At 45.2% G+C, this 27,144-nt stretch overlaps 1 protein-coding gene across 2 annotated transcripts; it reads left to right on the top strand.

The window, feature by feature from the left end:
• On the top strand, positions 1-26,836 carry nup160 (nucleoporin 160). 2 transcript variants are annotated; one of them, XM_073472269.1, is made up of 34 exons: positions 1-112; positions 1,923-2,031; positions 3,371-3,581; positions 3,672-3,894; positions 4,111-4,301; positions 4,382-4,618; positions 4,712-4,809; positions 5,128-5,212; positions 7,383-7,451; positions 7,818-7,901; positions 9,130-9,300; positions 10,565-10,664; positions 13,325-13,490; positions 13,658-13,791; positions 13,886-14,046; positions 14,234-14,370; positions 14,888-14,958; positions 16,436-16,586; positions 16,702-16,771; positions 17,068-17,166; positions 17,252-17,374; positions 17,739-17,834; positions 17,948-18,042; positions 18,595-18,691; positions 19,100-19,205; positions 19,433-19,593; positions 19,780-19,840; positions 20,857-20,967; positions 21,063-21,186; positions 24,290-24,391; positions 24,472-24,613; positions 24,717-24,842; positions 26,276-26,371; positions 26,516-26,836. In XM_073472269.1, exons 1-34 carry the CDS (start codon positions 22-24, stop codon positions 26,597-26,599), a joined length of 4,182 nt encoding a protein of 1,393 aa, XP_073328370.1. In that variant the 5' UTR covers positions 1-21; the 3' UTR covers positions 26,600-26,836. The 2 variants fall into 2 exon arrangements, with proteins under 2 accessions (XP_073328370.1, XP_073328369.1); XM_073472268.1 differs by having other exon boundaries at positions 8-112; positions 16,433-16,586; positions 26,516-26,694.
• The last annotated feature ends 308 nt before the right edge of the window (positions 26,837-27,144 follow it).

Raw genomic sequence — 27,144 nt, 5'->3', positions numbered from 1 at the left:
TCACAGTTCCATGAGGGGAAGATGGCGGCGGTGTTGGAGCGCAGCTTCATAGAGATCTGTGGATTTGAGAGGGAAACTCTGCACCGGTTCCGTGAAGTGACAGTAAACCTCGGTAAACTCTCTCGCCGCTCTGCGCTCTGCTCTCTGCGGTTTCTACAAGTTGGTCTCCACGCGACACTCGATTGTTATGACGTGCTAACAACAGCTAACAACAGCTAACAACAGCTAGCCCCGTTAACACGCTGTCCGGTAACGTTAGCGGTGTAGCCCGCTGCGGCGGTACCGGGCCCTGATGGAGCGTGAGGCTGTTACTTTTGTTCGGAAATCGTAGTGACCTCCAACCTGAACGTGTTAAACACACCGTCGTTAGCTCGTTAGCAGGCTATTAACCTCCTCCGTGTGTGTGCAGGTGTCCTGCTCTCTCATTAGCTTCAGCTAACGGTAGTTAGCCGGTAGCTCGGATCTTGTTGCTCACCTGTCAGAGAGTAAAGCGTTACAGCTAACATGACATCATGTAACGTCTTAGATTCAAGTCCGCTGTCTTTGTTCAGTCTCTTTAATCAAGAGTGAACACGAACCAAACTCCAGTGATGTAACGTGATCCTCAGGTTCTTATTAGAACAGCTACTGCGTTAAAACGCGAGGTTAAAGTGAAGAGTAAGAAGCAGGTGGTCATCATCAGACCTCACATTTACTCTCACAAAGAACAAGTGTGCGTCCTGCTCATAGATCAGGTAAAACAATCCTCTCTCCTGATTGGCCGCTGACAGCTCCTTCAGGTGGTACAAGCTCTCTGCTGCAGTGATGGTCACGGCAGGTGGTAACACGGTCACCGATTATCACAGTCGGTTTGTTTCCATCAGTTAGTTTGTGGTTTGGAGTTTATATGCTGTCATGGCGTCCTGTGTGCACTGACTCATGAATTAATAGATGATAATGTTTATGATAATAATATTTAACTTTATTTGAAGAGCCTGAAGGTGCTGTACAATACAATCATTGAGGATTGAATAGATCCAACACACGGTTAAAACAATTAAAAGCATCACGGAAGGTAAACCTCTAAGACAAAGTCACCATGAAACAATCAGCTGACTCTTTATTATTAGAAGGAAGTCTGGGTCCACAGCTGGGTCTCAACGGTTCAGAAGCACGAAGTGGGTCCAGTCTGTGTCATCCTGTCTGTCATTTAAAGGAGTATAAAATCCATTCTGCACTCTGAGCAACCAGTGTAACACCAGTGTAATGTGTCACCTACGCCTGTCTTCACCTACGCCTGTCCTCACTTACGCCTGTCCTCACTTACGCCTGTCTTCACCTACGCCTGTCCTCACCTACGCCTGTCCTCACCTACGCCTGTCCTCACTTACGCCTGTCCTCACCTACGCCTGTCTTCACCTACGCCTGTCCTCACCTACGCCTGTCCTCACTTACGCCTGTCCTCACCTACGCCTGTCCTCACCTACGCCTGTCCTCACTTACGCCTGTCCTCACCTACACCTGTCCTCACTTACGCCTGTCCTCACTTACGCCTGTCCTCACCTACGCCTGTCCTCACCTACGCCTGTCCTCACCTACGTCTGTCCTCACCTACGTCTTGTTTTTAGATTATTTCAGCTGCATTTTGAAGAGCTGGATCTGAGTCACAGAGGAGCGACTGAGGGTGGTGGAAAGTGAAACAGACAAACACGTGAATGTTTGGATAATACATGATAATAAAGTTTGATTTTGGCTGCGTTTCTTAGGATCCGAACACTTCCTTTATAAATTCATCTGTTGATCAAAGATAACCTTTTTTCAGTCTTGTTTAAGTTTTGCTGCTCAGGAACCAAAAGTACAATAATTGGACGTTGATGTTTGATGTCTTGTCTGGTCACATGACTACACACACAGATGATGATGACAGTGTCTCCGGTGTGCAGGTCTGAGTGCTCTTCCTGGTGGTGTGAAGTTTCCCGACAGCGCTGGAGCCTTTCATTATGAGGAGAGTGGGAAGCTGCTGTCTGTCACCAGTAACAGATTCATTCATTGGTCAGTAACATCCCCTCATGTTTCCTGCAGATGTCCTCCTGAAGGTCCCACCTCTCTGTGAAATGAATTATTAATCACTTACAATCTGAGCTCAGTCACTCTGAAGCATCAGAGTCAACACACGTCATTTTAAATGTGCTGCAGGTAAAATAAAGCTAAGAAACAACTTTGATCCACACATGTAGCCTCACATTAAGAACGATTTGTTCTCTTTAAATATCACCTCACTAAAATCAAAGAACAGATGTCCATAAATTCATTTATTAAAGAACAGAAAGTGTCAGACAGCCAGTCTGAAGGTCTTTAAACTGTATTTTATGTCTCTGCCAGAAAACCGAGTAACACAGTCAAACTCACTGAGGAGGAAGCAGTCTCAGTGTAGACGTGCACGTTTGTTTGCCATCAGAGACGTGTGGCATTGTGTTTTGTGTTTCAGGACGATTATACCGAGAGAAAAAACTTTCTCAAGGATCACTATCACATAACCCTAACAGGAAACATGCACTACATTCAGCAGCCTGGTAGTGATGAGCGATACCACTGATTTCTTTTCTGATCCAATACCAAATCAAATCCAGACCTGTATTGCCGGTAACGATATGATAATGTTATGATAATGATACTTTGTGCAACAGCTAAATAAAACATCATTCAATAGTTTTAATAAGCTACAAGGTAATTTATTTGTCATTATACAACACAGGGTTGTATAACGAAATGAGGGTTTGTAACACAAACACAGAACATAGATACAGTTATTTATATACCAATATACATAAACACGTGGTGCATCTTTTGTATGTGTGTCAGGGTGAATATAAGCTGCAGCAACACGATGATAATGTAGTCGGCATATTCATATCAAAGGTTCAACATCTGGGAAACGCTGTCCATCAGCTTTGACTGTGTATGAGCATTAAGCATCGAGAGTCCAGCTGTAGTCCTGCTCTCTGTCGGCTTAGAACACGGTCCGCCCGTCGAGTGCAACAGCTTGATTGAGATGTTGCGTTAGAGATGGCACCGCTGTTGCCATAGCGAAGAATGCAGGGAACTCCCCTTCCTCAAACATCAGCACAGAAACTGAAGACAGATGTGAATCTCTTTCCCTCGGTCAGTGATGGTGATTCACTCTGACCCTCTGTACCTGGATCATACCTGCCCTGACTCTGAATGAAGTGTGCTTCGCCCTGGCAGCGCCTCTCTTCTGTTCTTCAGACCGTCCTGCAGAACGTCATCGTATTCTCTACAGATGCTTAAAAAGTTTTATGGTGTTGCCACACACATCACATACAGCGTCCTCACCATTGTGTGTTTGTGTATTCACACTGACTGTGTGCAGGTCCACGTCAGGTGACACAGTGCAGCTGGTGGAGCAGTCTCTGGACACCAACCTGCTCAACAACGCTGTCAACCTCAAGTTCAGCCACTGCACTGTTCTTCCTGGAGGAGTCAACATCCAGGAGACCCTCAACAATGTCATCATCCTCGTCTGCACCAATCAGAGCATCCATAGACTGGTGCTGCCCCACCCTTCCCGCATGTACCGCAGTGTGAGTAAATAATACTGGAACAGAAGGGGTTAATGATGTAGACCGCAGTAGATAACTAACAGTCGATGTGTCCCTGTCCACCGTCTCCAGGAGCTGGTGACGGAGCTTCACATGCAGTCGATCTTCACTGATGTGATGAAGCTGAGTGTGCAGGACTCGTCTCACAGTGCCGTCATCCCCAGCTCAGTGGTCCAGACTGGGAGTCCCATCACCTCCACAGCCTGGCTCAGTCAGTCTGGAGAGGCTCACTACGCTCTGGCTTCCCCCGCTGGAGGCATCATGGTGGTCACACTGCCACCGCACGACACACAGGGTAACGCCGTCTCACTGGTCTCACTGTCCTAAAACTGCACTCCCAAGTACATTAAACCAGTCACTGGTTCCTCCTGTTCTCCATCAGTACAAAGACTGATTAGTGTGTGTGTGTGTGTGTGTGTGTGTGTGTGTGTGTGTGTGTGTGTGTGTGTGTGTGTGTGTGTGTGTGTGTGTGTGCGCGCGTGTGTGTGCGCGCGCCTGCGTGTGCGTGCAGGCGGTGTGTCGGTGCTGGAGCTGAAGAGGAGCTCCATGATGTGGAGGTTGTCTGGCTGGATGCCCACAGCGATTCGTGGGGAGCAGAGTCCAGCTGACCTGGTGCTCAGCGTGGCTGTCAGAGAGCTGGAGGAAGACTCCTTCATCTTCGCCCTCTGTCAGGATCACAAGCTGCGCATGTGGTCCTTCAGGGTGAGACCTCACATCAACATCAGTCATACAGGTGAGGCTCAGGCACAGACTAACACTGCATCATGAAACCCTCGTTCCAGGAGCAGGCGTGTCTGCTGGAGGCCGATATGTTGGAGTACATGCCGGCCTGTAAAGGAGTGAATCGTCTGTCAGGTCAGGGTCATCGTCTGAGACTGGCCTTCTCCTCCACCACCGGCCTCTGTCTGTGTGTCTACCTGGCCGTCCCTCAGAGAGGACAGTTCGCCGTCCTGCAGCTGGTAGCCACCGACAACAACCGCTACAGCCTGGACCACATCTCGTCTCTCTTCACCACACAGGTTTCTGATCATTGTTTTTTATCTTCCAACATGTCCACCACGTGATGAATAATTGAATTAAAAGGTTGTCTGTGTGATTGTGTCTGTCATCAGGAGACTCTGGTGGATTTTGCTCTGACTTCCACAGACATTTGGGGTGTCTGGGTGGACGACTCCAACACCACTGTAGTCAAATACATCAACTTTGAACAGTGAGTAGTCCCAGAGATCTTTGCTGTATTTGAACAATGAAAATACATCAAAGAATAATGTCTTAATTTCTCTGACAGCAGAACAGATAAGATTATCAATACTACGGTCTTCAATAATTGATCCCCGGGGCTGTGTTTCTGTCCCTGGCCCTTCTCTGAAGGAAGGTGTTCCACTTCCTGTTCCCTTCCTACGACTGGATAACATTCACATTTAACTCCCCTCCTCCTCCTGTCACCTGAATCTGTCTGAGTGGAGCTTTATTATACACCTTTACAGATGTCTGTGTGTAACTGTGTGTGCGTATGTGTGTGTTGCAGTAACACAGCTGGTCAGTGGAACCAGGTGTTTGTTCAGCCTCCGCCTGAGGAAGAAGTCCACATAGGAGTGGACCAGGACCCCAGAGTAAGTGTAATTGATCCGTGTTCAGCTCTCAGTCCGTCAGTTCACAGCTACATTAACCTGCGTCTGAGTTACCGTCTGTGATGTGATGTCACTTCCTGCTCTGTATGAAACAAACCCATCCGTCACTGAGACAAACAGACTCCATGTTTCTACACAAAGACAGAAAGAAGTTCATGCAGAACATTTGCTGAATTTACAAGAAGGAACAAATAAGTCAGAATCAGAGACAGAGTTTCACACAGTTTATAAAGTGTCTCCAACTCAACAACTCACTAAACTGACACATTTGTTAAGGGAGTCTGGGGACAAAGAAGTCGCCTATAGGCTACAGGCTGGTACAGCCATGCTGCCACAAACTGACACTTTTTACAAGGAAACACACAACTTACTGTTTTCATTTAATGCTGAATTTACAAGAAGGAGACAATGATTCAGAATTTGATGTACCCGTTTCAAAAAAGAAGTTTCTTCTTCTTCACCTTCATCGAGTTCGTCGTCTTCAGCAGTTAATTGTTATTAAGCAGCAGACCTTTTGGAGGGTACAGTGTTGTCCTGATAGAAACAGATGTGTGCGGTACTGTCCCTGTAGTCTCCTAGAACATTTCTGTCCTGGAACAGTTCTGTTCTGCAGCAGATGGTGGAATATAAACAGTGACAGCATTAGCGTGCAAGAACCCCCGTGGCAGATAGTAAGGCCTCTGTCCTGCCGCCATCGGTTCAATATCAGGGATATTGCTTCGTAAGCCCTATTCGCACGGGACTAGTATTACTTGGGGACCTCTAGTAATTTATAATAATTGCGGAGGTCGTCTGTGATCTTAATCCCGTGCAAATCTGCCATGTCCGTAATTAGTCCTGTGTGAATAGGCATCTCTGTAATTTGGGGTATTTTTTTTATTTTTTTTTTTAAAGGTTTTTTGTGTTTTCCACGCCTTTTTTCTGCCTTTTTCCCGGTCGAGAATTATGGAGGCTGCGTTGGCATTTATAAATGAAAGTTTTGACAGCATTTTGGGTGCAAATTCAGGAGGCTCATCTAGGTACACAGCATGGAGACCCATTCGCAGAAAGAGCAAGCTCAAATCCATCAGAAGAGCGAAATCTCGAAAGATGATTAGATGGATTACATGCATGGCATGTAAGGAACATTTTTCTATCTTTCAACAGGCTCACCAGTTATTATTATATTAAAAATATCCATATCTAACCATTGTGCTGCTCCAACGAGGGCTCCGGTGCGATCGTATCCCTTTCAGAGGCTTTGTAATCCAGTCTTGTGCTGCATTGTCTTTTAGGAGAAAATAAATCCTTAAAAATAAATCCAACACTGAATGTCCTTTGATTATTTATCCATTTCTCCGTGTTGAAAACGGTTACTGTTGTTGTTGGTTACGCAGAGCCTTGACATCATATCCGGGGGATAATGTCAGTAAATTCGAGTTAAAACACAGACTTTGCTTATCCCGTGCGAATGCGCCGCATGAAACACAGATCTGGTGGGGTCATTTCTAAATCACATGAGGTCGCCAGGTAATACTAGTCCCGTGCGAATAGGGCTGTAGTTACATGTGCAGGATTACACCACTGATAGTTAATAAAGACAACAGGACTCTGCCTCCTCCTGCTCACGCTGACAGTTGGTTCAGTCAGGCTGTCTGGTACATTTCCATTCATTGTCTCCATGAAGCACAGCAAACTGATCTGTTACTCTCACCTTCCACATAATGTCACGGCCCACCTCAGTGTCTGTTAGTCACTACAGTACTTCTGTCACTACAGTACTTCTCTTGTACTTACATCACTACAGAATTACACTGTCAAACTACACAGACCGACCAAGTGTTTAGAGATAAATGTCCAGAAACAAAGAAGAGTAGTGAGAGCTGCTGGTCGCTCAGCGCCTGGAGGTGAAGTGAGAGACTCTAATCTCACATTTACAGTTTATGTAGAAGATGTTTAATATAATAAATGTATACAATAAAGTGTAATATATAATGTAATGAACAATACAGTGTATAAATAAAATGTATTAATGTGAGAAAAAGATAATAAGGGGGATTCCTAAATTAATTGACTGTATTCAGGTGATCAGGTGTGTCGTCATGGTAACTCAGCTCTCACTATTAACTCATCATGTTTACTGAAATTAAATACTGTGTGTTTATGTTAACAGGAGACGTACCTGGAGGTTCTCTTCTCTCCTCTGCGCTTCACAGCTTCAGCCATAGTGAAAGCTCTACAGGTGAGACTACCTGCTGTAGTTAAAGCTCTACAGGTGGGACTACCTGCTGTAGTGAAAGCTCTACAGGTGAGACTACCTGCTGTAGTTAAAGCTCTACAGGTGAGACTACCTGCTGTAGTGAAAGCTCTACAGGTGAGACTACCTGCTGTAGTGAAAGCTCTACAGGTGAGACTACCTGCTGTAGTTAAAGCTCTACAGGTGAGACTACCTGCTGTAGTGAAAGCTCTACAGGTGAGACTACCTGCTGTAGTGAAAGCTCAGTCCTCAGTTCCTGAAGAACGCACACACACACACACGCACACATGCACACACACACAGTCATAGTGAGACACCTGGTGTGTACCTGTGTGTGTACCTGTGTTTCAGATCTACCGCAGAGGCTCAGAGAGGATCACTGATGTGTCCTGGGAGACTCTGAAGAAGGAGGTGACGGTGGCTGTGGAGAGTGAGGTGTGTTCTCTGCACAAACAGCTGTTTGGAACTGGAGGCAGTGTCTGTATCAGCCAGTGATTCACTAATCTGTCCTCCTGTCTGTCTCTCCTGTCTATCTCTCCTCCTGTCTGTCCTGTCTGTCTCTCCTCCTGTCTCTCCTTCTGTCTGCCCGGTCTCTCCTCATGTCTGACCTGTCTTTCTTCCTGTCTGTCTCTCCTCCTGTCTCTCCTGTCTCTCCTTCTGTCTGCCCGGTCTGTCTCTCCTCCTGTCTCTCCTTCTGTCTGTCCTGTCTGTCTCTCCTCCTGTCTCTCCTTCTGTCTGCCCGGTCTCTCCTCCTGTCTGACCTGTCTTTCTTCCTGTCTGTCTCTCCTCCTGTCTGACCTGTCTCTCTTCCTGTCTGTCTCTCCTGTCTGTCTCTCCTCCTGTCTGACCTGTCTCTCTTCCTGTCTGTCTCTCCTGTCTGTCTCTCCTCCTGTCTGACCTGTCTTTCTTCCTGTCTGTCTCTCCTGTCTGTCTCTCCTCCTGTCTGACCTGTCTTTCTTCCTGTCTGTCTCTCCCCCTGTCTATCTCTCCTTCTGTCTGTCCTGTCTGTCTCTCCTCCTGTCTCTCCTTCTGTCTGCCCGGTCTCTCCTCCTGTCTGACCTGTCTGTCTCTCCTGTCTGTCTCTCCTGTCTGTCTCTCCTCCTGTCTGACCTGTCTCTCTTCCTGTCTGTCTCTCCTGTCTGTCTCTCCTCCTGTCTGACCTGTCTCTCTTCCTGTCTGTCTCTCCTGTCTGTCTCTCCTCCTGTCTGACCTGTCTCTCTTCCTGTCTGTCTCTCCTGTCTGGCTCTCCTCCTGTCTGTCTCTCCTCCTGTCTGACCTGTCTCTCCTCCTGTCTGTCTCTCCCCCTGTCTATCTCTCCTTCTGTCTGTCCTGTCTGTCTCTCCTCCTGTCTCTCCTTCTGTCTGCCCGGTCTCTCCTCCTGTCTGACCTGTCTTTCTTCCTGTCTGTCTCTCCTCCTGTCTGACCTGTCTCTCTTCCTGTCTGTCTCTCCTGCCCGGTCTCTCCTCCTGTCTGACCTGTCTCTCTTCCTGTCTGTCTCTCCTGCCCGGTCTCTCCTCCTGTCTGACCTGTCTCTCTTCCTGTCTGTCTCTCCTCCTGTCTGACCTGTCTCTCTTCCTGTCTGTCTCTCCTGTCTGTCTCTCCTCCTGTCTGACCTGTCTCTCTTCCTGTCTGTCTCTGCTGTCTGTCTCTCCTCCCCCTGCAGCTGCAGAGCAGTGTGACAGAGTTTGAGTTTTCTCAGGAGGAGTACCGTCAGCTGCAGGTGGAGTTCTGGTCCAAGTTCTACGCCTGCTGTCTTCAGTATCAGGAGGCTCTGTCCATGCCTCTGGGTCTGACTGTCAGCCAGCACACCAACATGGTCTGTCTGCTCAAGAAGGTAAACACACGGACCAAACTGACCAGGGACGGACAGACAGGAGGACAGACACACACACACACACACACAGGAGGACAGACACACACACACACACACACAGGAGGACAGACACACACACACACACACACACACAGGAGGACAGACACACACACACACACGAAGACAGACAGATACACACACACACACACACACACAGGAGGACAGACAGACACACACACACACACACACACAGGAGGACAGACAGAGACACACACACACACAAACAGGAGGACAGACAGACAGACACACACACACACACAGGAGGACAGACAGACAGACACACACACACACACACACACACACACACACAGACAGACAGGAGGACAGACACACACACACACACACACACACACACAGGAGGACAGACACACACACACACAGGAGGACAGACACACACACACACACACACAGGAGGACAGACACACACACACACACACACACAGGAGGACAGACACACACACACAGACACACACACACACACACAGGAGGACAGACACACACACACACACACACACACAGACAGACAGGAGGACAGACACACACAGACACACACACACAGACACACACACACACACACAGGAGGACAGACAGACAGACACACACACACACACACACACACACACACACACAGACAGACAGGAGGACAGACACACACACACACACACACACACACAGACAGACAGGAGGACAGACAGACACACACACACACACACACAGACACACAGGAGGACAGACAGACACACACACACACACACACAGACACACAGGAGGACAGACAGACACACACACACACACAGACAGGAGGACAGACAGACACAGACACACACACAGACAGGAGGACAGACAGACAGACACACACACACAGACAGGAGGACGGACAGACACACACACACACAGACAGACAGGAGGAGAGACAGACAGACAGACACACACACACAGACAGGAGGACAGACAGACACACACAGAGACAGACAGGAGGAGAGACAGACAGACAGACACACACAGACAGGAGGAGAGACAGACTGATATTATTCTTTAGCTTCATTAGCTGATGATGCTAGCCAGTTCTTCAGCTCCTGGTTGGTGAATTGTTTGTTGAGTTGATCAGAAGATCAAATCATATTTATTGATCCTGTCAGTTCACAACAGATGTCCTCTCGGGACACTTTTCAGTTGGACCAGGTCAGATTGTACATATGACCACAACGAGCGGTTTGGGTTTCAGGGTTTCGTGTCGTTCCTGCTGCCGTGTTTTGCTGTGGATCACCTGTACTTGTCGTATGATGAGTACCTGTTCTCAGAGGAGGAGACGCCCCTCACTGAAGGTGAGCACACCTGAGGTCTACTGATGGAGACCCAGCAACAACAGCAGGGCTGCTGTAGAGACACACTGTTATTCTATAATACTCACTGTACTGTAGTGATAGAAGTATAAGAGAAGTACTGTAGTGACTAACATCTGCACTGTGACAGAGAATGTCACACTGTTAACTGTATGTGTAATGTTTGTCAGACACTGAGGTGGCATACGTATGCTGTGGTGTATGCTAGAGCCCGACCGATAAAGAATTTTTAAGGTCGATACCGATACAAATATTTGGTGATTTAAAAATCCAATATTCCTGTACTATATATAATATATAATATATATATATATATATATATATAATATATAATATATATATATATATATTAGGGCTGTCAATCGATTAAAATATTTAATCGCGATTAATCGCATGATGATCATAGTTAATCGCGATTAATCACAAATTAATCGCATATTTTTCATCGGTACATTAAATTGATTTTTTCAAATTGTAATACTTTTTTCAACATGAAAATAGACAAATGCTTGCTTTGTGCAAAAACAGGTTTATTTATTGCTACAATGAGAAATACTCTGTTCGAGTAATTAACATATGCAAACTGCATAGTAATGTTTATTACACAGTAGTAGCGGATTATTTCTCGCAGACCGTCGTCCTCCACAATACTTATCGGCCTGCACGCTGTAGCCACCCATTTAGCGACTGCTTTTGTAAGTTTGCGGCTTGTAGAGTCGTCCACCTGTTTCCCTTTCAAATTATCCAGCGTGGTTTGCTTCATGCGAGGAGGGGGCGCCGGCGTCTCTGCATCCGCTGTGTGCTTGGCCGACAAGTGGTATTTGAGACTTGACGCACTCCGGTGGTAGGTAAATTCACGGTGACAATAAATACAAATGACTTTTGTCCTGTCACGAGAGCCATCTGGCAAGACTTTGTAGCTGAATTTGCCATTCAAAATACTACCACTTTCCATTACTGCTCACGGGGATGTAGTCTGTTGGCGGCATCGACCTCGGCGCATTGCTTCCTGGTTTTCCAAGCTACGGAATGGCCCGAGGTTCAAATGTCACTACGTTAATCGCGCGTTAAAAAAAATAGTGCCGTTAAAGGCATGCTGCGTTAACGCGTTAATAACGCGTTAACTTTGACAGCCTTAATATATATATATATATATATATATATATATATATATATATATATATATATATATATATATATATATATATATATATATATATAGGATGTACTGCCAAATTGTCTGAAACGCCTTTGGAGACGGCTTATGGTAGAGAAATTAAGATTCAATTCAAGGGCAACAGCTCTGGTGGGCAAATGGTGGTCACACCAGATACCGACTGGTTTTCTGACCCCCCCAGACCCCCCCAATAAAGCAAAACTGCACATTTCAGAGTGGCCTTTTATTGTGGCCAGCCAAAGGCACACCTGTGCAATATTCATGCTGTCTAATCAGCATCTTGATATGCCACACCTGTGAGGTGGGATGGATTATCTCGGCAAAGGAGAAGTGCTCACTTACACAGATTCAGACAGATTTGTGAACAATATTTGACAGAAATGGATCTTTTGTGTAAATAGAAAATGTTTTAGATCTTTGAGTTCAGCTCATGAAAAATGGGAGCAAAAACAAAAGTGTTGCGTTTATATTTTTGTTCAGTGTATGCTGGGATGTATGCTGGGATGTATGTTGGGATGTATGCTTGGATGTATGCTGGGATGTATGTTGGGATGTATGCTGGGATGTATGTTGGGATGTATGCTGGGATGTATGCTGGGATGTATGCTGGGATGTATGTTGGGATGTATGCTGTCATGTATGTTGGGATGTATGCTGGGATGTATGTTGGGATGTATGCTGTGATGTATGTTGGGATGTATGCTGGGATGTATGTTGGGATGTATGCTGGGATGTATGTTGGGATGTATGCTGTCATGTATGCTGGGATGTATGTTGGGATGTATGCTGGGATGTATGTTGGGATGTATGTTGGGATGTATGCTGTGATGTATGTTGGGATGTATGCTGTGATGTATGTTGGGATGTATGCTGGGATGTATGCTGGGATGTATGTTGGGATGTATGTTGGGATGTATGCTGGGATGTATGTTGGGATGTATGTTGGGATGTATGCTGTGATGTATGTTGGGATGTATGTTGGGATGTATGCTGGGATGTATGTTGGGATGTATGTTGGGATGTATGTTGGGATGTATGCTGGGATGTATGCTGGGATGTATGCTGTCATGTATGTTGGGAAGTATGCTGGGATGTATGCTGTCATGTATGTTGGGATGTATGCTGGGATGTATGCTGTGATGTATGCTGTGATGTATGTTGGGATGTATGCTGGGATGTATGCTGTCATGTATGTTGGGATGTATGCTGGGATGTATGCTGTCATGTATGTTGGGATGTATGCTGGGATGTATGCTGTCATGTATGCTGGGATGTATGCTGTGATGTATGTTGGGATGTATGCTGGGATGTATGCTGTCATGTATGTTGGGATGTATGCTGGGATGTATGCTGTCATGTATGTTGGGATGTATGCTGTGATGTATGTTGGGATGTATGCTGTGATGTATGCTGTGATGTATGTTGTGATGTATGTTGTGATGTATGCTGTGATGTATGTCTTCAGACCCTGAGGTGGGCCGTGACATCCTGCAGCTGGTTCAGTGTCTGCGGCTTGTCAGTGATGCAGTTTCTGGAGAGATGGCGTATGAGATGGAGAAAGCTCTGGAACACCTTCAGTCACCTGAGAGGGCTGCTGAGCTCGTCCTGGAAAACATGCTGTCCAATGACAAGTCAGTATCTCACATACATCACTTCCTGTGTACTGACAGCATGAAGCATAACTTCTGATCTGAGGCCAGCTAGTAAGGGTGGTTTACCTATAATGCCTGTAATGTGTTAAATATTTAAACAGTCGTGTTTTATTTAACGTGAGTGTGTGACATTGTGTTTCCTGCAGCGATAACATGATCGAGGACATCCAGAACAAACTGCAGGACATCCGGAACCCCATGGCAGCCATGATGGTCCTGCTGAGGGAAATGGACCTGGAGACGGACTCAGAGGTTGGAGGAGATGGACCCGTCACACCTGGTATGACATGACCTATCACAAGTCGCATATATTTACCATGCCCAGGTGAAGCTGTGTCCTCAGGTGTTGTTTGTCCCTGCTCTGTGTCTTGCAGGTCAGAGTCTGAACATTAGGATCAGCCTGTCTCAGCTGTACGGCAGCAGCTCGGCAGTGTCTGTCGTCTGTCAGGCCGTCTGTCACATGACCATGACCAGAGCTCTCTTCTGTAGAGACCTGCTGATCCTGCAGAAACTCTACCTGCGCTTCGGAGACAATGTACACGCACACACACACACACACACACACACACACACACACACACAGTAACCTGACCTCTGAACCTCTGAAGTGGAGCTGAATGATTTTAACATTCAGTTTGAGGGTTAATGATGTTTAATCACCTGATCAGTCAATGACACTGAAAGTGTGTGTGTGTGTGTGTGTGTGTGTGTGTGTGTGTCAGGTGTTTCTGGGTGGGGGGGCTCAGCTGCTGCAGCTCCAGCAGGACCTGATCCCTCGGAGCTCCCACCTCCTGTCCTCCTATTACCTCCTCAAACACATCAGCCAAAGCCTGGCCTCCTCCGTCCCCGTGGACATCATGTGAGTATACACTAATGTGTACAAGTACACACTTATTCACACCTACATGTGTATGAGTACACACTAATACACACCTACATGTGTATGAGTACACACTATACACACCTACATGTGTATGAGTACACACTATACACACCTACATGTGTATGAGTACACACTAATACACACCTACATGTGTATGAGTACACACTAATACACACCTACATGTGTATGAGTACACACTATACACACCTACATGTGTATGAGTACACACTAATACACACCTACATGTGTATGAGTACACACTATACACACCTACATGTGTATGAGTACACACTATACACACCTACATGTGTATGAGTACACACTATACACACCTACATGTGTATGAGTACACACTATACACACCTACATGTGTATGAGTACACACTATACACACCTACAGTTTAGAAGTTGATCACATCATAAAGGTTCACCCGTGTATATAAGTAGAGATGTGAGACAGGTGTGGTGACCTCTGACCTTTGACCTCCTGCAGAGACGCTAACCTGCAGCACCTCACAGTGTTGGAGTTGTCTGACACTCCGGCTCTCTCCACCAACAGATCAGGTCAGTGATGCTGAACTCACAGCAGATCAAACATCTTTAATTAACTCATTTAAACTCATTTATTCAGCACCTGTCAACAACACGGCAACTCAAATTATCAGACAGAAAGACATAAATACAGCCTATGAAGAAATGATACGAGAGACAGTATAAGAGACAGTATAAGAGACGATATACGATACGGTATAAGAGTCCATATAGAGAGATGGTATTAAGATACGATATAAGAGACAATATAAGACCATATAAGAGACGGTATAGAGAGACAATATAAGACCATATAAGAGACAATATAAGACCATATAAGAGACGGTATAAGAGACGATATAAGAGACAATATAAGACCATATAAGAGAAGATATAAGACCATATAAGAGACGGTATAAGAGACGATATAAGACCATATAAGAGACGGTATAGAGAGACGATATAAGACCATATAAGAGACAGTATAGAGAGACGATATAAGACCATATAAAAGACAGTATAGAGAGACGATATAAGACCATATAAGAGACGATATAGAGAGACGATATAAGACCATATAAGAGACGGTATAGAGAGACGATATAAGACCATATAAGAGACAGTATAGAGAGACGATATAAGACCATATAAGAGACAGTATTAGAGACGATATAAGACCATATAAGAGACGGTATAGAGAGACGATATAAGACCATATAAGAGACAGTATTAGAGACGATATAAGACCATATAAGAGACAATATAAGAGACGGTATAAGAGACAATATAAGACCATATAAGAGACGATATAGAGAGATGATATAAGACCATATAAGAGACGGTATAAGATCATATAAGAGACGATATAAGACCATATAAGAGACGATATAGAGAGATGATATAAGACCATATAAGAGACGATATAGAGAGATGATATAAGACCATATAAGAGACGATATAGAGAGATGATATAAGACCATATAAGAGACGGTATAAGATCATATAAGAGACGATATAAGACCATATAAGAGACGGTATAAGATCATATAAGAGACGATATAAGACCATATAAGAGACGATATAAGACCATATAAGAGACGGTATAAGATCATATAAGAGACGATATAAGACCATATAAGAGACGGAATAGAGAGATGATATAAGACCATATAAGAGACGGTATAAGAGACAATATAAGACCATATAAGAGACGATATAGAGAGATGATATAAGACCATATAAGAGACGGAATAGAGAGATGATATAAGACCATATAAGAGACGGTATAAGATCATATAAGAGACGGTATAAGATCATATAAGAGACGGTATAAGACCATATAAGAGACGATATAAGACCATATAAGAGATGGTATAAGATCATATAAGAGACGATATAAGACCATATAAGAGACGGAATAGGAGACGGTGGGTATAAAAACGCATCAACAGGATATTTATAAAGTGAAGTAGAAGATTAAGGAGCTCATGTTGTCTCTGTGTCTCAGCAGTGTTGAGTCCTCAGACGGTGGTGGAGCTCTTCTATCAGACGGCCGCCCGGAGGATCATCATCTCTCACATTTACTCTCAGCAGCAGAGTAACTCTCTGCTCCACTGGAGTCACATGATCTCCAACGTGGTGAACCTTCTCGCTCAGCTGCTGTATCCTTCAGCAACACACTGAACAACTGTAATGTCTGGGGACAGAATTTCATTCTGTTGGCTTCCTGTCTTGACCTGTTGTTGTTGTTGTTGAATCTTAACTGGTGTCTCCCAGTTGGCCCAGTAACCCTGGTTTCCAGTTCCCAGAGTGTCTGATGGCTAACTGTCAGTACACACAGCTGCAGGTGAGTTCATCTGTGAGCTTCGTCCTGGTCTCCACACGTCTGATGGTTCAGCTGCTGCTCCACTCTTCATCTCTGAGGTTCAGTCTCAGGCTGTAGAAGAATGAACTCTGCCTTCTACTGATGATGATGTCAGAGTATTCAAACTGTGAACGAGGGACACTATGTTCTTCATGTTGTTGCTTCACTGTGATTAGTTCTGCTGTTTCATGATGAGACCAGTGATGTAATTGGCTGAGAATGTATCTGCTGCTGTAACTCGGCAGGATGAGCATCTCACCTGTGTTTTCTGTGTGCAGGAGTACGTGAGGCTGATTGGTCCCTGGTGTCAGGTGAACATCGGCTCCTGTCGCTTCATGTTGGGTCAGTGTTATCTGGCCAACGGGGAGGGCCAGAAGGTGAGTGACAGCACAGAGTGATGATGTTGGTTTGTGCCTGTATCCTGGGGGCAGATCACGTGACCCATGACTCGTAATCTTTCAGGCTCTGCAGTGTTTCCAGGAGGCAGCGACAGAGGTGGAGAAGGAGGAGTTCCTCATGAGACTGACAGGCAGCGAGGAGGAGGAGGTGGCTGCCTCCACCCCCAGACTGCAGTACTACAACAAGGTACAACAAGGGTGCAGTACTACAACAAGGGTACAGTACTACAACAAGGGTGCAGTACTACAACAATGTACAACAAGGTTGCAGTACTACAACAAGGGTACAGTACTACAACAAGGGTGCAGTACTACAACAATGTACAACAAGGTTGCAGTACTACAACAAGGGTACAGTACTACAACAAGGGTGCAGTACTACAACAATGTACAACAAGGTTGCAGTACTACAACAAGGGTACAGTACTACAACAAGGTACAACAAGGGTGCAGTACTACAACATGTATGAAGAAATCAAATGTATTTGTGTGTGTGTGTGTGTGTGTGTGTGTGTGTGTGTGTGTGTGTGTGTGTGTGTGTGTGTGTTCAGGTGCTGCGGTTGTTGGAGGATGTTGGTCTACCTGAGCTGGTGATCCAGTTGGCCTCTCTGGCCATCACGGAGGCCGTCAGCGACGTCAACAGTCAGGTATACAGCTGTTTAGAAGCACGACTTGAGTTATTTTAACATCATCTCACTGAGTTCAGATCAGTGCTGCAGTTTACTGTGTTATTAATATATAAATCTGGGGTTGTGCTCAGGCTGCTCTGTGGACTCGAATATTCAAACATCACCTGGACCTCGGACACAACAGTGAAGCTTATGAAGCGCTCACACAGAACCCAGACTGCAGCATGTAAGTCATGATGATGATGATAATAATAATAATGACTTTATTTGTTTAGCGCTTCACATAAACAAATTTCACAAGTCAAAACCCAGTGAACGCACACACACACACACACACACACACACACACACACACACACACACACACACACACACACACACACACACGATGCCAGCTCAAAAATTTAGCACAATGCGAGAATTGAAGTCAAGTGAGGCAAAGCTGGGAGAATTAATGAGTACATATACACACATTTATATTTTAACATAGTAGAAAAGTAAAGACGTGTACTGATACTTTTCATTCAACTGAAGACGGTTAACATGAATAAAACAGAGTTATACCATTGATTCTGGTTAACTGTATATAATATTACTTTGACCTGTATATTAACTGTATAATATTACTTTGACCTGTATATTTACTGTATAATATTACTTTGACCTGTATATTTACTGTATAATATTACTTTGACCTGTATATTTACTGTATAATATTACTTTGACCTGTATATTTACTGTATAATATTACTTTGACCTGTATATAATGTGTTCTCAGGCAGCTGGACTGTCTCCGTCAGCTGGTGGTGGTTCTGTGTGAACGCTCTCAGCTTCAGGATTTAGTCCAGTTCCCCTACGTCAACCTGCACGACGAGGTAATACCTTCTCCTGACCTATGACCTTTGACCCCTGACCTGCCTGAAGGTCACAAACAGAAGTGATTGGCTCTAAGAAGACAGAATAAGTTTTATGCTGATCACAATACTCACCACCTGGTGCAGTAATGAACTGAGGGATTAAATTAGTAATGAAGCTGCTGTGACTGGCCACTAGATGTCTCTGTACGACTGGAGCATGTTAATCAAAGAGCTCTAGTCTCCTCTGGTACTTTTCATCGAGCAGGAGAACTGTCTAAACTCTGAAAACATATTAATGTGGATGAAACGTCTCACCTGAGGGTTGATACACAATGAAAGAGTCCCAGTGAAGGTCATCCTCACAGCTGTGATGTTACTGTCCTGTCCTCTGAGGGATTAAAGACGGACATGTTGTCTCATCATCAGGTGGTCAGCATCATCGAATCTCGAGCCCGAGGTTTGGACCTGCTGGCTCATAATTACTACGAGCTGCTGTACGCCTTCCACATCAACAGACACAACTACAGGAAAGGTACGACAGACACATCTGTCTGATGCTGATACACATCTGGTTATTCTATTAACATTTGTTACTGGAGCTAAACGTCTGTCTGTGTCAGTAATGTGATACAATTCAATATTCAGCACATCAGGAGTCGTATTTGTGTATTTTAACACACTGACTACAACTATTTAAATTTCTGTTTAAAAAAAACCCCCAAAATGTGTGCGTGTGTTTGTGTGTGCGTGTGTGTTCAGCGGGGACGGTCATGTTTGAGTTCGGGATGCGTCTCGGTCGGGAGGTTCGGACTCGTCTCGGCCTTCAGAAGCAGGTGAACTGTTACCTGGCTGCTCTCAACTGTCTCCGCCTCATCAGACCAGAGTACGCCTGGATCGTCCAGCCTGCCTCCGGAGCTGTGGTACTTACACTCATATATACTCCTACACATATAAACATATACACATTTGTACTTATACACACACATATATAGAATTCTACACATAAATACACACATACAGTAAAAGTACACAGAGCAGGATCTGTGTGTGGAGTTTGTGATTGTTTTCTTCTGAATCTGGTTGACGTGTGTTTGTGTTTGATGCAGTATGAACGTCCAGGAGCGTCTCCAAAGAGAAACTCTGATGGAGAGTTTTCTTCTGAACCAGGTGACTTCAACTGTCTTCAACAAAACTTTATTAACAGCCTCACTGTGGACAGTCAGTCATTACTCAGCATTACAGTGTTTTCAGTGCCAATAATAATGTTTTGTAGTTTTGTAATCAGTGACAATGAGGTTCAGAGTAAAACAGGAAGCATTAGAATAATTAGATTACCAGAAGATTAAAAGCGGTCATGTTCTGCTTTTTGGGTTTTTGCCTTTCCGTCATTGTGTTGGAAAACTTTATGTGCCTGTAAAAGTTCTACAAGTGAGAAAGCCCAAAGTCTACAGCAGAGGGAGTTCCTCTCTCCCACAGAAAACACTGCTGCTCTGCCTGAAACGCCTGGTTTGGAATTGAGCCTTTTATTCCTTAACTTATGTATTATGTATTATATAAATACATAATACATATATATATATATATATGTATTATGTATTATGTATTATGTATTATATATATATATTATAAAATATATCCACTCCAGTCAGTCAGCAGACTCGGTTGCTACTGCTTAAGCGGCGTTATTTTAGATCACACTATCTTGCTCAGCATGACCCGCCCTGCTCTGCCTCTGATTGGCTACATCCTGCCCATTAAGTAATGCGCATGTGCAACTTTCATCAAAGATTGAACAGAGGCGAGATGTCTCACTCTGTAGCTAAAACTGAGCGTTCAAGACTAGGGCTGGTGCGACGCGTCGACGTAATCGATTATGTAAATACGTCGATTTATGTAACATGCGTCGTTGTGGAGGACACAGTAAATATGTTACTAGTTACTACTACTACGACTAGTTACTTTTTGACCCCACCCAAACATAATATATCAGGCTGAATACTATGTTTCAAATAAAGACAGATGTTAGTGAATGTTGACCTCATCAGGTGACACACACACACACACACACACACCTGACAGGTGTCATGTAGATTCTGATGATTAGATTAATTAATGTGTTGATATGAGTACATGTTGATGTGATCACATGATGTCATCAAGCTAAAAACTTTGATCTCCTGCAGTCAAACGTCAGGTCGACATCCTGGAACTCAAGGACCTGGAGAAAGAGTACATCCTGTCCCGCAGCCGTCTCACCCTCGCACAGCACCACCCGCCGTCTGCTGCCATTGCTGGTACACCTGTTAACCTCTAACACCTGAAATACCTGCTCACATTCAGCACCTCCAGCTGTCTCTCTGTGTCTCACCTGTCTGTGTCTCACCTGTAGGCAGTGCGTCAGCGGTGGAGATGGTGTCCCTGTTGGTCCAAACTGGACTCTTTGACTCGGCTCTGTCCGTCTGTCAAACCTTCAGACTGAACCTGACGTCCGTCTTTGAGGGTTTGACCTTCAAGTGAGTTTTTAACTTTATTCATTTCTCAGATGTTAACAGACGTTCAGTCACATGATCATGTGACTTCAACGTGATCACGTGATTTCAACATGGCTGCATTTTAATAATATCAATGTTTTTCTGTATATTTTTATTCGGGAACAGATTTTCTGTTTTCTTCAGAATCCTGTGAATCTTGGTTCATGATTTAGACCTGATGTGTAAATAAAAGCGACCTGCAGTGTTCAGTCTGACGGTGTTCAGTCTGACGGTGTTCACAGTCTGATGGTGTTCACAGTCTGATGGTGTTCACAGTCTGATGGTGTTCACAGTCTGACGGTGTTCAGTCTGACGGTGTTCACAGTCTGATGGTGTTCAGTCTGATGGTGTTCACAGTCTGACGGTGTTCACAGTCTGACGGTGTTCACAGTCTGACGGTGTTCACAGTCTGATGGTGTTCACAGTCTGATGGTGTTCACAGTCTGACGGTGTTCAGTCTGACGGTGTTCACAGTCTGATGGTGTTCAGTCTGATGGTGTTCACAGTCTGATGGTGTTCACAGTCTGATGGTGTTCACAGTCTGACGGTGTTCACAGTCTGATGGTGTTCACAGTCTGATGGTGTTCAGTCTGATGGTGTTCAGTCTGATGGTGTTCACAGTCTGACGGTGTTCAGTCTGACGGTGTTCACAGTCTGATGGTGTTCAGTCTGATGGTGTTCAGTCTGATGGTGTTCACAGTCTGACGGTGTTCAGTCTGATGGTGTTCACAGTCTGATGGTGTTCACAGTCTGATGGTGTTCACAGTCTGATGGTGTTCAGTCTGATGGTGTTCAGTCTGACGGTGTTCAGTCTGACGGTGTTCAGTCTGACGGTGTTCACAGTCTGATGGTGTTCACAGTCTGACGGTGTTCACAGTCTGATGGTGTTCAGTCTGATGGTGTTCAGTCTGATGGTGTTCAGTCTGATGGTGTTCAGTCTGATGGTGTTCACAGTCTGACGGTGTTCAGTCTGACGGTGTTCACAGTCTGACGGTGTTCACAGTCTGATGGTGTTCAGTCTGATGGTGTTCACAGTCTGACGGTGTTCACAGTCTGACGGTGTTCAGTCTGACGGTGTTCACAGTCTGATGGTGTTCAGTCTGATGGTGTTCACAGTCTGATGGTGTTCAGTCTGATGGTGTTCAGTCTGACGGTGTTCACAGTCTGATGGTGTTCAGTCTGATGGTGTTCACAGTCTGATGGTGTTCAGTCTGATGGTGTTCACAGTCTGACGGTGTTCAGTCTGATGGTGTTCACAGTCTGATGGTGTTCACAGTCTGACGGTGTTCACAGTCTGATGGTGTTCACAGTCTGATGGTGTTCACAGTCTGATGGTGTTCACAGTCTGACGGTGTTCACAGTCTGATGGTGTTCAGTCTGATGGTGTTCAGTCTGATGGTGTTCAGTCTGATGGTGTTCACAGTCTGACGGTGTTCACAGTCTGATGGTGTTCAGTCTGATGGTGTTCAGTCTGATGGTGTTCAGTCTGATGGTGTTCAGTCTGATGGTGTTCACAGTCTGATGGTGTTCAGTCTGATGGTGTTCAGTCTGACGGTGTTCACAGTCTGATGGTGTTCAGTCTGATGGTGTTCACAGTCTGACGGTGTTCACAGTCTGATGGTGTTCACAGTCTGACGGTGTTCAGTCTGACGGTGTTCAGTCTGATGGTGTTCACAGTCTGATGGTGTTCACAGTCTGATGGTGTTCAGTCTGATGGTGTTCACAGTCTGACGGTGTTCAGTCTGATGGTGTTCACAGTCTGATGGTGTTCACAGTCTGACGGTGTTCACAGTCTGATGGTGTTCAGTCTGATGGTGTTCAGTCTGATGGTGTTCACAGTCTGACGGTGTTCAGTCTGATGGTGTTCACAGTCTGATGGTGTTCACAGTCTGACGGTGTTCACAGTCTGATGGTGTTCAGTCTGATGGTGTTCAGTCTGATGGTGTTCAGTCTGACGGTGTTCACAGTCTGATGGTGTTCAGTCTGATGGTGTTCACAGTCTGACGGTGTTCAGTCTGATGGTGTTCAGTCTGATGGTGTTCACAGTCTGACGGTGTTCACAGTCTGACGGTGTTCAGTCTGATGGTGTTCAGTCTGATGGTGTTCACAGTCTGATGGTGTTCAGTCTGATGGTGTTCACAGTCTGATGGTGTTCAGTCTGATGGTGTTCAGTCTGACGGTGTTCACAGTCTGACGGTGTTCACAGTCTGACGGTGTTCACAGTCTGACGGTGTTCTCAGTCTGACGGTGTTCACAGTCTGATGGTGTTCACAGTCTGATGGTGTTCAGTCTGAAGCAACATTACAGAACCAATCAACAGTAACTGGTCGTGTGTTTGGCAACTTTGGAGGAAAATATACTGCAATTATAGGTGGAGAAGTGTCTGTCCTCCTGTCTGTTGTCCAGTCTGTCCTCCGGTCTGTCGTCCGGTCTGTCCTCCTGTCTGTCGTCCGGTCTGACCTCCTGTCTGACCTCCTGTCTGTTGTCCAGTCTGTCCTCCTGTCTGACCTCCGGTCTGTCCTCCTGTCTGTCCTCCGGTCTGTCCTCCTGTCTGTCCTCCTGACTCTTGGTCACATTTCTGCCAGACTGTCTCGTTCACTGTTGTGTTGTAGTTACTGTCTCACGGTGACGGTCAGTCCTCCTGACGGTGTCAGACAGGGTCCTCTGTTTACTGATGGTGATTATGTGATGATGTCATGTGGTGATGTCATGTGGTGATGTCATTTAGAGTGAAGAACGTGTCTGTGTGTTGGACGTTTGGCGGGTCAGTATCTCATCACATTATAGTCAGCTGTGTTCAGATTAACAGGTGGACACAGACGTCATCATGACGTGTACCGCCACGCCTCTTTTGGATCCACGGCGCCGGCGCCGGCGCCAGCGTGCTGTATGAGCTGACACACTGGAGCGGCTTTACTCCGGAGCGGCTTGGTTCTGTGTGAACGGAGTTTTCACTGAGAACACAAAGATCCATGTTCTAACTTTTATTAGTGTTGAAACATGACGTGTTGTTGTTGTTTATTATTGTTATGAGCTGATGTAAACATCACAAGGAGACGATGACTCATCATTCGTTCTTCTTCAGGTGCATTAAGCTTCAGTTCGGGGGGGAGGAGTCTCAGAACGACGCCTGGAGCTGGTTGGCTGCTAATCAGCTGTCATCAGTCGTCAACACCAAAGAGTCCAGGTTTGACTTTATTCATCTAAACTTTATCGACATTAAAGAGTCCGACCATTAAAAGTCTTTCTTCCTATTCTTGTGTTCAGTGCGACAGACGAGGCGTGGCGGCTGCTCGCCTCTTACCTGGACAGGTACTCCTCCTCTAACGCGCAGTACCACCGCTGTGTCATCAACAAGCTGCTGTCACACGGCGTCCCGCTGCCTGATTGGCTGGTCAAGTCTTACAAGGTGAGAGATCGGCCAATAGAGAGGAGAGACGGTTCATGATGATGTCATTAGTATTCAGACCGATCCTGGTTATTTTCCCATGATGCACTGCTGTGTATTTCAGGCCGTGGACGCTGCATCGCTGCTGCGTCTCTTCCTGAACTTTGACCTGCTGGACGCTGCAGCTGAGCTGGTGCTGGAGTACGTGGACGCTCTGCTGGGGAGAGGACACCAGTACTTTGGAATAGAGGTACTTCAAATACTATCAGCACTCAAGTACACTGAGTGTGTATTTATACACAACATAAAGTTTATGATGTTCATCCAGATAATCTCCACAGATGAACATAAATTAAATGTGTAGCAGTAAAAAGCTAATGCTAGGCTACAAACAGACGACATCACGGTCACATGACTCAAACGTCTCCACCACTGAGCGTCTTACTGCACAATTACTATCCAGGTTTCTATAAACTGATCAATGTACGAGTTGTAAAGTCAGAGTGAGAACAGTGTGTAACTAAAGTGGCCTGTAAAGACGGACTAGTGAGCAGATGAGTCTCCGTGTTCGCTGTGAGGACGTTTAATGTCCCCGACAACCTCTGTAGCCTCATTCAGACACTTGTTAGCAACCGCTAACCGTTTTTAACACATGAAGAGCTTTATAATTAAACTGTGGACATTTAATGATGAATAAAACATGTAAATATGTTCAGCCTGTGGTAACAACACACCTTACTTCAGACATTTACCTTAAGACCACATTCACACGGCAGCCATTTTCCTCTGACGTCACAGTGAGAGAATCTGATGAATCGCCATCATTTCATCAGCTGCTGTGAAGGAACATGAGGTCATTTTTAAACATGAAAAAACATTTGATGTCTGTTAGCTAACATTAGCTAATGTTAGCATTTGACCTCCTCCTAGCTAACATCAGTTTGTTCACATCGTGTTTCACTTCCAGCTTTAAATAAATGTTTAAAGATGTGTGTTGATATTTCAGTCATGTTAGCTCAGAAGTGATGGAATGCTAACATTTGCTAACAGTAAAGAGTAAATATGTTGATTTATTTTGAAATATGAAGTATTCATCATCCATCATCTTTAAAATCAATCGATGAGGATTTGTCAGATTCTCGTTGTTTAAACTTTAACACAGCAGAACGACCTTCAAGCCTCTGAGCGTGATGTCAGAGGAACATGGTGTCCTGTGCTCATTAAGATGAGAGTAGAAACAGGAAGTGACCTCGGATCAGTTCGTCTGCTGCTCTGATGAACAGACTGTTGTTGTCATATTTATTTTCATGTACTTTGAACGCACCACTGAAGATAATGTGTTCTGCCGCTGAGGGCGAGCGTCGGCTCTGCACGTCCTCAGATATTAACGCTACACATGAACAGTAGGGGCAGTGTAGGACCAGTACAAGGATGTGACGGGTCAGAGGTCAGTGAACACATCAGCAGCAGGACAACAAGCTAACACGTGCCATCTAGTGGCATCCTGCAGTATCACATGTTGTATACAGGCAAGTATGAGAACAGTATGTTCACGATGCAGCTGGTCGTCTACGTGAACGATCAACAGTGAGTCTATCTCCAGCCTAACTGTGTGTGTGTGTGTGTGTGTGTGTGTGTGTGTGTGTGTGTGTGTGTGTGTGTGTGTGTGTGTGTGTGTGGCAGAGGCCTCTGTCTGCGACGTCGTCTTCAGTCTGGCTGCCGTACACATCCATCGATCAGCTGCTTCAGGCGCTGAACGAGACTCAGACCAACAGCAGTGTGAGTCATCATCACTTCCTGTTTGTCTCACTACATCACTTCCTGTTGATGTGTGACTGTTTGGTGTCAGGTGATGAATATAAAAGTCACCTGTGGGAATCGAACCTGTGACTGTTTTAATGAATCCTCATCGTCTGTTTTCAGATTTACAATAAAGTTCGAGACAAACTGGACGATTATCACAAACTGGTGGAGCAGACGACCAAACGGAGACTCGTCGCTCGATAAGAAGGCGACTCATCAGGTCACCTGCCCACTCTGACCAATCAGAGGCTGTCAGCTGATGCAGGAACAGACGGGAAACTAAATATGAATATTTTTGTAGCGTCAGTTTGTGGGTTAAACGTGTTGTAAATATTGAGTGTTGTGCTGAAGATGTGAAACGGCGTCTGTTTAGTTTTTATAAGAATCGTCTCTTTTGTACTCGTCCTGTTTGTGATGAAATTAAAGTTTTCTTTCAGCTCAGTGTGTCATCAGTGTTTGGTCTCTTGTGATCAGATCTGTGAGAGCTCTGCCCTCTAGTGGCCACCTGTTGTAGTGGTCACCTGACACAGCCAGGTGTCAGAGATTGTAATCAGGACGTCCTTCAGTGATGTGACCACCTGTCTGACCTTTTCCAGTTTGTCTTCAGAAGCAGCCTGTGAGTTTCTTCACACTTTGTGATTATGATGTTGATTATGACATCACGTGTTTGGTGCGTTACATTTAAATAGTTTATTTACACGTGAATGCTGCTAATGCTAAGGTAGCTATGAGTAGCTGCAGTGTTTCCT

This window comes from Pagrus major, chromosome 8 (assembly GCF_040436345.1).
Source record: "Pagrus major chromosome 8, Pma_NU_1.0".
NCBI lineage: Eukaryota > Metazoa > Chordata > Actinopteri > Spariformes > Sparidae > Pagrus > Pagrus major.
Note: the sequence above shows the minus strand (reverse complement) of the source record. Positions and strands in the feature narration are given on the sequence as shown.

Coding starts and splice junctions, on each gene's coding strand:
- nup160 (XM_073472268.1), top strand. CDS start 22: ATGGCGGCGGTGTTGGAGCGCAGCTTCATAGAGATCTGTGGATTTGAG. Junction 17,835..17,947: donor TCAGCGACGTCAACAGTCAG/GTATACAGCTGT, acceptor GGTTGTGCTCAG/GCTGCTCTGTGGACTCGAAT. Junction 24,614..24,716: donor GGCTGGTCAAGTCTTACAAG/GTGAGAGATCGG, acceptor TGTGTATTTCAG/GCCGTGGACGCTGCATCGCT.